The sequence below is a fragment of the Umbelopsis ramanniana genome, assembly GCF_025399195.1.
Source record: "Umbelopsis ramanniana AG unplaced genomic scaffold K450scaffold_12, whole genome shotgun sequence".
Taxonomy (NCBI): Eukaryota; Fungi; Mucoromycota; class Umbelopsidomycetes; order Umbelopsidales; family Umbelopsidaceae; genus Umbelopsis; species Umbelopsis ramanniana.
In genome coordinates this window covers 292865-304031 of record NW_026252098.1, presented here as the reverse complement: position 1 = coordinate 304031, position 11167 = coordinate 292865, and the positions used below count along the sequence as shown (strand labels likewise).

General features: G+C 42.2%; 4 protein-coding genes across 4 annotated transcripts; 3 read left to right on the top strand and 1 right to left on the bottom strand.

Moving 5' to 3' along the window:
- Positions 1–413: 413 nt before the first annotated feature.
- K450DRAFT_171744 (uncharacterized protein) lies at positions 414–1751 on the bottom strand (the record flags this gene model as incomplete). The annotated part of the gene is made up of 3 exons (XM_051584150.1): positions 414–1060; positions 1173–1419; positions 1530–1751. The coding sequence occupies 3 exons, from the start codon at positions 1749–1751 to the stop codon at positions 414–416; spliced, it is 1116 nt and encodes a 371-aa protein (XP_051446980.1).
- A 144-nt stretch (positions 1752–1895) lies between these two features.
- K450DRAFT_230184 (uncharacterized protein) lies at positions 1896–6236 on the top strand. The gene is made up of 13 exons (XM_051587211.1): positions 1896–2017; positions 2092–2369; positions 2547–2722; positions 2798–2900; positions 2977–3168; positions 3241–4219; positions 4312–4484; positions 4566–4646; positions 4720–4860; positions 4935–5151; positions 5240–5626; positions 5709–5822; positions 5935–6236. Exons 2-13 carry the CDS (start codon positions 2242–2244, stop codon positions 6052–6054), a joined length of 2811 nt encoding a protein of 936 aa, XP_051446979.1. The 5' UTR covers positions 1896–2017; positions 2092–2241; the 3' UTR covers positions 6055–6236.
- A 466-nt stretch (positions 6237–6702) lies between these two features.
- Positions 6703–8238, top strand: K450DRAFT_230179 (uncharacterized protein). Its single transcript, XM_051587210.1, has one exon. It carries the CDS (start codon positions 6764–6766, stop codon positions 8057–8059), a length of 1296 nt encoding a protein of 431 aa, XP_051446978.1. The 5' UTR covers positions 6703–6763; the 3' UTR covers positions 8060–8238.
- A 382-nt stretch (positions 8239–8620) lies between these two features.
- On the top strand, positions 8621–11150 carry K450DRAFT_230175 (uncharacterized protein). The gene is made up of 7 exons (XM_051587209.1): positions 8621–8996; positions 9068–9278; positions 9342–9436; positions 9505–10220; positions 10292–10529; positions 10614–10832; positions 10905–11150. The coding sequence occupies exons 1-7, from the start codon at positions 8664–8666 to the stop codon at positions 11034–11036; spliced, it is 1944 nt and encodes a 647-aa protein (XP_051446977.1). The 5' UTR covers positions 8621–8663; the 3' UTR covers positions 11037–11150.
- Positions 11151–11167: the final 17 nt, after the last annotated feature.

The window sequence follows — 11167 nt, the reverse complement described above, 5'->3', positions numbered from 1 at the left end:
GACGATTGGAAGAAGTGAACTATAGTAGATACAGACAATGCTCAAGATTTTTAGGATAGATATCCTGAATTATGTAGCTGATATAGTATCTTGGATTATGTGCTCTTGAATTCTTATCACACATTTCATCTATCAATTTTAATCCCCCCCCTTCCGTAGTCTAAACTTATGTAGCTCATTGAGTATTATGGCTACATACAAAATAAAAAAAGTAGACTCGTACATCTAATGGCACAGATTTAACATTTATGGGTTAAAAGGTTGATGTAAGAGTCAACGTAAATGGGTTCATCTGGTAGTAGAAAGATAGAAGTCTACCAGTGAGGATGATTTTTTCTATAATGAAGTAGGAGAAACAATACAGCTGGTTCAAAAAGAGCGATTCAATGATTTAATTCGGTTTTTTACACCCATCAGCAATCTCTTTGCACTAAATACACCCTGATTACATTGTGGACTGTCTCAAAGCTATCAATGGAATCAAGAAAATGAAACAGATTAGTGATGGGAAGTTCAAAGGAACAAGTATCATTGGTCAGTACAGCAACAATACTAATAAACATTACACTTACAATTGAGTCCATTTTGGTGAACACATTTAGGACAGCAGATACAACCTCCATCGATAACTCTGTTCCTGAGTGGACATTAACTTTACTGCCAGTTCCTGTAAATGGCCATGTGGAGAAGTCTGCAAGATATTCGTCGACCTTGGCAAACGCCTTTTCTCGCATATCGTAACTGAGTGAAAACAGTGAGTTTTCAAGAACGTTTGCAGCGTAAGCAGAGCATATCATTGCGACCGTCCGCAAATATCCATTACGAAGGCCGGATTGAGAATCAAATGATGCTGGTGTAGTCCTTGACACCAAAGTTGTGCAAACACGCTTGATAATTTCGTCTTTTACAGCCATATCGGCAATTGGGTGTGTTGCCATGTCGAAAAGAAGGAAGTTTCGCTTTTCTGTTCGTAAAATTCCTTTGTCGACTAGTCCTTTTGCCAGGCGCTCTCGGACTTGCTTGAGTTGGTATCCAATTTTCATAACGTTCCACGTTTCGCCTACAAGAATATTGTGTATGGATCAGAATGATTGCAGTAAACTGTGAGATTTCACAAAATTTGGAAGGACGAAAAAAAGTTATCCTTCCACATTAATTGTATCGAGACGTACCGCTCATGAGATCAATCCAGCTCGCCACACTCATGGGCTCACTGATCTTCATCATTTTCAAAGCTTCATCTAGAAGAACTTCGCCGGTCAAACGTTCGCTTATAACTTCGATATGTCGATCTGAAAGTTCAAATTTTCGTCTATTGCTGTCTTTCACCATCGCTATTCGGCCACGAAAAGCCAGTTCCATTACTATGCATCCACGCAGAGCATAACTAATATTATCGTTCCAAAAAGATAGATATCCCTATAGAGGTTGTCAATGCAGCAGTTTAATAAGTCGCTCCGCTATACTGAACTGGGAGCAAGAAATGCAACATCATGAAGAGTTTAATCTGATACCGGAGTATCACTAACCTGTCTATCTTTCAGTCCCAGAAGTAGGACTTCCTCCATCAAGGTTAATTTCGGTTCTTTCCTGTCCTTGTCGTCTTCGAGGTCCTTGGGATCGTAAGCAATCTTTCTTTCTTCGCTTGGTGTGCTGGGTGCATAAGAGATGTCTGCCGAAGTTGTTCCATTTCCTTCAGTAGTCGAGCTTGTTCCACCGCCAGCAACACGTCTTCTCGTCACTCCGGACATGTTTTGGTAAGATGGCTGTGGATGAAGGTGATTACAGCCAAGAAGACGGGTGCTGGTTTTGTTTAATCTCCGCCCGGGCTGACGTCTGGCTGGCTCGAAACACAAACCAGAGGCAGGACTTGACTGCTCGTCGGACTGCTTCTTCAAAAAACTGGCCGTGGCCAATATACCGTGTTGGGAGTGGTGGTCTTGAGGCACGTCGTTTTCTTTGAACCTGCGTGCCAACCCCCACCTGAATTCGCAATTTATCCAAATAGCAAGTCTTGGTAAGTTGCATACAAATGACCTTTCGTTACCAGCTCATATCGAACTCCATCCTCATCCTACACGTTTGCTCAAGCCCGCTGAAAACCCGTTGAAGTATTTGAAGCGACTGACCAGCTCCTTACCGTCACGACTATTTTTCTTCCGATACCAACATTTCCTCAACATCTACACAAACCAAACATATACCGTCTTAATATTTGCCCACCTCTAAATACTAGCCAATATGCCGTTACTTAAACGTAAGCGACTACCAGAGATCAAAGTACCGAGCTTAGAATCCGGTGAAAAAGGATTGAAAAATAAGCAAGTTTGGTATTTGCCAATGAGCAACGAAATCTTCATGGACTATGAGTATCCTTTTTATCGCAAGCTGTTTTTACGATGCGCAAATACAGTTGTGGACCAAAGATATCATTACATCGTGAATAATGGACGCATTATGTTTGATGTATCCAACTTAACCTCTTTGTTTTGATTATTATTTATTATTTGTGCACACTATACTTGACTTGCGATTTCTTTCGTCAGATTGTACCTACACCGCTTAATGCTTTATCGACAACCCATTTGGCAATGCGAAACCACTGGCCGATCAAACTTGACTTACGCAGAAGCCGTAGCCAGTGAACGAAAGGAAAAAGAACGCGTCGGTGATCGCTTCCCAGAACAATTGAAGGCGTGTGTACTCAAGAGGCTGCAATTTCGTAAGTGAAACACTCTCATCTGCTATTCACAAGATCTATAAGGCTTCAAACACTTATTGATATTTCGTATGTCAGGTACGGATCGACTGGAAGCCGTTGTTGAGGATGTATATTCATACTTCTTGGATCGATATTTACCAGGAGAAATAGTTCATTGCAAGTGGGATGATGGCGTAATGTGAGTGATCGTTCTAGATCACTATTTTAAAAATCATACCATGTATATGCTCATATCTTCTATACAATATTACTAGGTATAACGCACGAATTCTCGATGTTGTTGAAGCAACACCTGTCACTCCAAACGAAAATGGAATGAACGGCGATGTTCACGACATGGAATCCGATAAGAATGTCGAAAAGCGTCAATACAAAGTGCAACTAATAGATCAAGATTTGGAGGGAATTGAAGATTGTATCAGAACCATCTCCTCTGCTGAATTGAAGTAAGTCAAGATTTCAATGTAAACTGAAGTCTAATTGGTAAAGAAGTCAAGTTGCTGATACAAAGACTCTAGACGCGACAGATTAGCGTATTCCAAAAATATGCTGAAGAAGGTTATCAGAGAGTGCGCATCGAAGGAATCTTATATCGGAGCACCGTGGATCGTCAAACCTGCATTTGCTGAAAAATACGATATCGATAGTCAACTTCCCGCTGATTTGCAAGAAGCCAAGGACAAGGTAATGCTCAAAACACGCAAAAGAAAGCCGCAGGGTAGCGCTGAGAAGGAAGAAGACGCTCACAGCAAAACAAAGTCGAAAGAAGAAGAATTGGAGACTCGAAAGCGATTAATGTCTTTGAAATACCCAATCGAAGACTTGGATTTGCCTGTTTACCGCCGACCTGACCTCGAAAAACCAGATGTCACACTGCAGGCCAAGGCTGGACGCAAGATAACCGATCCACTTGGCAACCATGGTTTACGACCCGTAGCGTCTGATGAACTTGGGGTACCTGAAAAGCAATTTACGTCATTCCTGTTGATCTGGAATTTTTTGACAACCTTTTCCAAACCTTTACATCTATCACCCTTCAGCATTGATGATTTTGAACAAGCATTACATTATACATCGGCAACCCCAGCGTCCCACCTGATTATCGAAGCTCATGTTGCTTTACTCAATACCATAATACGTGAGCGCCGAAAGAAGAACACAGGTGCTGCATCAATGGTGACTGGAAGTCTTATGGTTCCTGGACTTGGACAGAGCTCGTCACGAAGCGCTTCTCCAGCCATTGATTATAGTGCTGTAACAACCAGAACAAACACGCCAGATTTGGAGACCAATGGTGACGTGCAAATGAAGGATGAGGAAGTCTCCTTTTCTTCTGATGGAGAAGTTGTGTTACAGCTTGAACGAACTACCATTTCCGAGAAGGGCTGGGGTAGTAATGAAGCGTTTGATGTTGGAAAAGGTTGGTCTCTACGCCCTATAAGCCTGGCCAACGATCGTGAAGGATGGGAACTGGCCTTGATCGGCTGTCTAAATGAGGTAAGCGTTAGTCGCACAATGGTTTGATGTTGAAACAAACGAAGAGGTTATTCATAGATTGTGTATAAACTCCACCACCCCTTTCGAAACAGCTTGCCAATCCAGCCATGGTTCCGGACTTGGATAACATCATACGTCACTTGTTACCATCTGAAGATGACGAAGAAGAAGATGCTTATGCAGCTTATGCTACTTTGAGCGTAGTGCAAAAGATCCACATTCTTGACTTTCTGGTGCACGTTGTCAATGAATGTGCAGTAATCAAGTAAGTGGATATGAAATGGGCCCATTAATGGCCAAAAAAAAAAGAGAAAGACTTACATAAGGTGATTTAATTTTAAAAAAGGGAATACATGGAAGGCTGCCAGGAGCAAATGACGGAGCTGCGGAAGGAACGAATTGAAGTCAACCGAGAGCTAAAGAGGATGTTTGTATCTATTTTTGTTGTGTGTAAATCCTTGTCGTTATTTGTTTGACTCATATCATGTTTGTCTATGTAGCATGGCGGAAAGGCTGGAGCTAGATAGGAATGAGAATGCGGGAATTGAAGCTGAAGACACAACAAACGATTCTATGCAAAGTGAATCCGAAGCTCCCAGTGACGATGATGAAGAAGAGGAAGAAGAGGAAGAGGACGACATGTAAGTATTTGATACATGTTGTTGATGCTTCTTTTCCAGCATGCAGATGTCCTTACTGTCTTCAATTGAAATAGTCGTAAAGTTCAGCGACGAGCCGAGCACGAGTCACGTCACAAATCGCGACAAGCAAAGCTAAAGCAGCGGCAGCTAGAACGAGAAGCTTTGGAGAACCGGAGATTGAAAATGTATCAACAACAGCGGGCGGAAGCGCGGGCCAAGAGTCAAGAAATGCGACTGAAGGCAGAACAACGTAGGAAACTAGACGAAAGCGAAAGACAGCATCATAGAAAGGTAAGATGAGCAATGACTACGTGACTAGCATCAGAATCATACACTTGTGGAGTACCAATGCGGACTAACTTCTTGTATTTCACGTTAGCTGGAGCAAATTGAAAAGGACATGAGAAAGTATGCCGCATTACGTGTACGACCCCTTGGCCGCGATCGATTCTTTAATAAGTATTATTACTTTGATAATATTGGAGGCTCTTGCATGCATGGAACTGGTCGTCTCTATGTCCAATCCCCAAGCGATGCTGACATTGACGTTCTGACATCGCGTAATGGACCGGAGTCTAACGATATTGGGGAATTACCTTGTGGTCGTGGAGGAGGAATGGACTTTGTGATACAATTAATGCGTGCACAAGGATTATCAAAGGAGGCGGAATGGCTTCTATGCAAATCAACAGCCCTTGGCCCAAACTTGGAAACCAACCAGGATGGTTACTTAGATAGGTGGTACTGTTACACCGAGCCGGAGGAAGTGAGTAGACTTATCCGATTGCAAAAATTCCTTCCCGCATTTTACTCATACCGTACCGCACCCTTCCAAATTCTACCTTCAGATTGATGCGCTACTAAAATGGATGAATCCACAAGGTGTGCGGGAGTACCGACTCAAAAATGAACTTGAGAAGCAATATCACAGCTTAGTGACCGGAATGAAAAAGCGTATTCATGTAAGGGCCTCAGCTTAAGAACCCCCATCTTATCGGTCATAATGGCGACAGTGATTTGCTAACCCCGATCTATGATAATGCCCAATTTTTTTTTTTTTTAATAATTATGTAGGATCAACAAGCCTCTAATATCAAAGCGGCTGAGTTGCCCCGTAGAAGCACCCGCACCAAAACCGTGGTGCAGATTCCAGTTGGCTCTTGGCTTGCTTATGCAAATAAATCGGCAATCTAAGCAAACATCGCGCAAATAACTCGTGTGGAAACCAAGATTTTTTAAAAAATACATAGAGAGACGAACTGTATTACGGAATATGACTTTATGTAATGACATCCATAACTTAGAAATGGAAGATATATGACCCTTAGTAAAAAAAAAAATTCTGCGCGGCCTCCGCCGGTTTATTCTTTACCATCTCCGTTCAGTTTAGGCTGTGATTGACGAGTTGCTCAAAACAGTGTTCCCGAATTTCTGCTTGTCTTGTGTTTCCATACTAAATACATGACAGGGGGATGAGCAAAGCAATGCAAAGCAGAGTAGATCTATGTTTATGGAAGCGCTAAAGGATGAATCTAAGAGTCTATCTCATGGTTACGCCTGTTCTACACCGATTGTGTTGCGTTACTTTCTTTTACTGCGTAATACTGTGTGGTTTGTTCGCTCAGCCATTCATACAGTCTGCTCCATATTAAGTGTGTGACACCACCTGGCTAATTCCGCAACACTCACTCAGCCGCCCGCAGCTCATAATAACGTGGCTCGGGTTATTTTTGGCCTACGTATAGCTGTGCAATCCAATTGCGTACATTTTGCTGTCATGGCCATCGCACTTCAAAATATTTTTTTTTCCTTGCCCCTTTTTCTATAAAACGTCAGTCATATATTTGCCCACCAAGCATCAAACTTTCCTCCATTTCTTTTTTCAATTCCTCTTTATCTTTCAATGGCAGCATTAACATCTGGAGATCAAACGTCCTTCTTGAGTTTAACCATCGGTGATATATCATTGTCGGGCTTCATGGATGAGCCAGTCGACAACACCTATGGATACGTTCACCAGTCTAGTAATTTGCCTAAACCACCAACCAATCTCACCAATTCCATTGGAGAAATGCTATGGATACATGGACGCACTTATAGCGATGTTCAAATTTCATTACGTAAAAGTCAAGAATTGTTGAAAGACACCGCTATCCCTGAGAGCTTGCAGCTGCATTCCATGGTCTTGTACCAATCCAATTACTTTAAGAAACTATTGGCAACACCTTCTAGCATGAAGAACTTGGTCTTGGGCCCTCGCAAGACAAAGGAAGATTTGATTCATCTCTACACCGCTATCAAATTGATGTACACTAAAGGGTGGCAGCAGGAGCTCAATATGGAAAACGCGCAGGGTATCCTGTCGGCATGTCTTGAATTGGAATACGAAGAGGGCATTCGTTCCGTTAACGAATGGCTCTCATTTGCATCAAGAAAACCTCTGCAAGTCCCATGTGATAAATCGCATGAAAATGCTTCAATGGACAGTGGCGTCTCTGACATTAGCTCAGCTAAAAGCTCACCCAGCTTACGTACTATTAGTGTACCCATCCCTCCCCAACATGCTAGAAAATCATCGGCTCCGCTGGTCCCCATGAACCCACAAGAATTGTACCGACAACTTACCTCCGCAACTGCCCCTGCAGAAACCAAAATAGCGACTATGCAGCATCACATTAACACCTTTGAGCGCGTCTCTCACTCCAATCTCCATCAATGTCTCCAACGTCACTTTGACACGTGTTTCCCGTTTGATGCCAATCTGTACTGCGCCACGATGGATTCTATTTTAACATTGCGCCAGCAACAGCACTTGTCTTCATCTGAGGCTGCGAAAAGTGTCATAAGATTGATGGGAGTCATGCGTAATGACCAGGCACACGAGGCTCAATCTCATTCTCCCATTGTGGAAGCCATGCAATCTCAGGCACCTATTCATATTTCTGTTCACCCTCCTGTCGTACCAGTTGCTATGGACGTCATATTGATCGAGATCATGTCTCATTTGGAGCCTAACGATCGTGCCGAAGTTGCAAATTTTCTGTCTGGCCAATCTGTTAAGCGCAACATTAAACATTTGCGCCAAATTAAAGGCGATGAAGGTATTGACTGGGAAGAGATTGAACGCGAACGAAGTGAAAAGCACACTGCATGGGTCATTAGCGACGAGTTACACCATTACATCTCACAATTTCTTTAAAAGAATTTTTTTGACAAGATTGTCTTTTGATTATACCCCTTCCCTTATTCAACCCCAACATTCACAACATATACTCATATAATAGGCACTTCCATTTGTACAGTTCATGTTTGCCTGACATTAGCAAAAGATTTTTTTCTACATTAAAGTCGAATTTTATATTATATTATATTCCGTCATAATTTTTGACTGTGGCCTAGTCAGCGCACGTGTTGAAAAGTCTGAGTTCTTGAGAGACTGGACTGGGTTAAACGGCAAACGGTGTGCTTCATTACAGCACTCAAATGGAGTTGGCACTTTGTGATCTACGTTTTGAGTTTTTTTTCGTTTCACAACAAATAAAAGTTGCCCCCTTACGAAACAATAGTTATCTGACTGTCCGTCGCCTATTTTGACAGTCTTCAGCTTTCTGACTTCAACTTCTGCCGGTGAATGTTTATGGCAATTCCGATCTGATAATTTCTTGGCGAGTTTCAAATCTGATAAGTGACGGAGTTAAAAAATCGCCTGAGAAGTCACCACCTCATCCCCGTCGAGAAACAACATCCAGTCGATCGGTGTGTTCGTCTCCAGAAACTTCTTTTTCTCCTACACCACCAAGAAGATGCCTATTCCAAGCGTATCTAGAACATCTCACTTCGCCCAGTTCGCTACATCGTCCAGATTACTGGCATGTCTGGTCACAGAAGGTTTGATGTCTGCCTATGTCCTTCCCTCCCCAAGCCACCTTAGCAGTGACGTTACAGCCCTTTGTATCGTCGTATACCAGCATGCTGTACGCTTCGGTCTGAAAGATATACATTCTATCGTCCCTTTGAAAAATCTTCCAATAGTTGAGTCTTTCTGCTCAGAAAATGGCTTACATAAAGTCAAATTGCTTGACCCCATGGACATGCTTCCAGCTATATATACCCTTTGTCCTAACGATGTTTCTGAGGTAAGTCAAAAAAAAAAGTTTTCAGATTACGCTGCATGTAATTTATGATATTTTATGCATAACTATTTCAGAACTTGCTCTGGCTTGGACAAGACCATGTCAACTGGAAGAAGACTACATATGACCTTATGCAGGCACAAGTTTCTGTAATGTCAAATTCTGAACTCTGTGGCCGTATCGATGGCAGCAAACTTTGGACTTCCTTTGCCGTTACGATCAACGTGGATAAGCACTTGATGCAACAAATTTCTATGGAACTGACTAGCTCTATCATCAATCAAAGTATGTCAACTTCCATTGCCAATATATTTTGTTTATTGTAATATTTACATTTCGGCTGCACAGAGTACATATACGACCACCCCAAGCCGCTACCAACATTTCAATCTCCGCCCATCGAATGGGAACAACTCATTCTCGAAGGCCATGCTACGCATCCAGTAAGCTTTCTTGATCAGCAGTCTGAACGTTACCTGTCATCATGTAATAATATCTTATTGTATTTTAGATGCACAAGGCTCGCTACACCGTTCCACCTATGCCTGTTATCTCCGGGGATGAGTACGACTTGTCCAATCCCAGAATTCGAGCGGTTGCTGTTCCAAGAGCAAGTGTAAATCTTAGAGGCGACTTTGAGAAACTGACTGAACCCTTGGTAAAAGCCTTGTTCGATAATTCAACCGAAATTTCCCTTCCCAATCCCAATGAATACGTTTTGCTGCCCATTCATGAGCTTCAGCTTCCGAACATTCATCATTACTTTTCCAACGTTATTGTTCTGCCTCCAAATATCTCCGTCCCAGCCAAAGCTTTGACTTCTCTACGATCTGTCGTGGTTGAAGACGTCCTACCTGAATATTCTCTTAAACTCTGCCTAGGTATGAAGGTGTCCTCTGCGCTGCGTACCATTACACCTTACACAACATATTTCGGACCTGGCTTTTCCAAAAACGTAGTGCCTAAGCTTACTATCGACAAAAATGTCCTTCAAATTGAACGAGAACTCGCCAGTGCATGCTACAAACATGATGACTTCAACGTAGCTAAGCATTGTAGCGCCGTTGTTCGGGAAGCATTTGAGAATAATTGCGCGGAGAGAGGAGAACAAGTTGTTGTATGCGCGGCATTAGTGGAGAAATGTCAGAACGCCGAATCGAACAAGTCTTTGGTGGAGCATGTTTGGGGGTTAGATACGGATGAAAAGAAGGAAGAATTTCTTGAGAGGTAAGCAACAGTTCCATTATACCTGATGCTATGTTTTGCGCTAATAATGATTTTCCACTGGCTACTCTCAGCTACATCCGATTGTCTCTTGAGGCTTTTCTACCGCCATGTCTACACAACGGAGTCGCCTTTGAAGCACATGGTCAAAATACCCTAGCCCGGTTTGATAGCAAGACCAAGAAGTTGATTGGTTTCATTGTACGCGATTTCGGAGGTATCAAAGCCCACCAGGAAACGCTGAGAAAGTCGTGCGGCGTCGAATTGGATGTGATTCCAGATAGCTGTGTAGAAGCAAATGAGCTTGACGAGGTAAGATGTTTCCTTTTCAAAAATCACCGGTCTTGAAACCATAAAACATACAAGCAGCTGACATCCCTCACCATCAATAAACAGGTCTACAAGTTGTTGTACCATACCTTGATTTTTGGCCATCTTCACCGCCTCATTCGTGTATTGGATATGCACTATAATGGCAAAGGATGGGCTATGCTTCGTCATCAATTGATCAAGATGATACCTGATAGCCACCCCATGTATACAGCTTGGCTTCAAAAGCCAGAAATTCCTGGCAAGTGCCTTATGCAAATGAAGATCGATGAATTGTATAGAGATGTAAGTGTAGTTCATTGAAACACTAGAGGTTAAAAAAAGGTATGCTTTGCTTATTGCTTTCATTTATACCAGTATATCTATCGTAATATTCCAAACTTGATTTTGTACGAACCACAACAACATATCCTGGATGATATACCCACTCCGAGTGGTACTAAAGGTGGTTGTCTTGCATCCGCAAATTTGAACTCGCAAATCGTATAAAGCAAAACATGTAGTCATTTCATTGGTTCATGACCCAAGGCAATCCAGTCATCTGGTTCATTCAATAAATCATCGTCAAAGTATAATCCGTTTTATGAAGATGATTCGGTAATAATTAAAAAAAAAAAAAA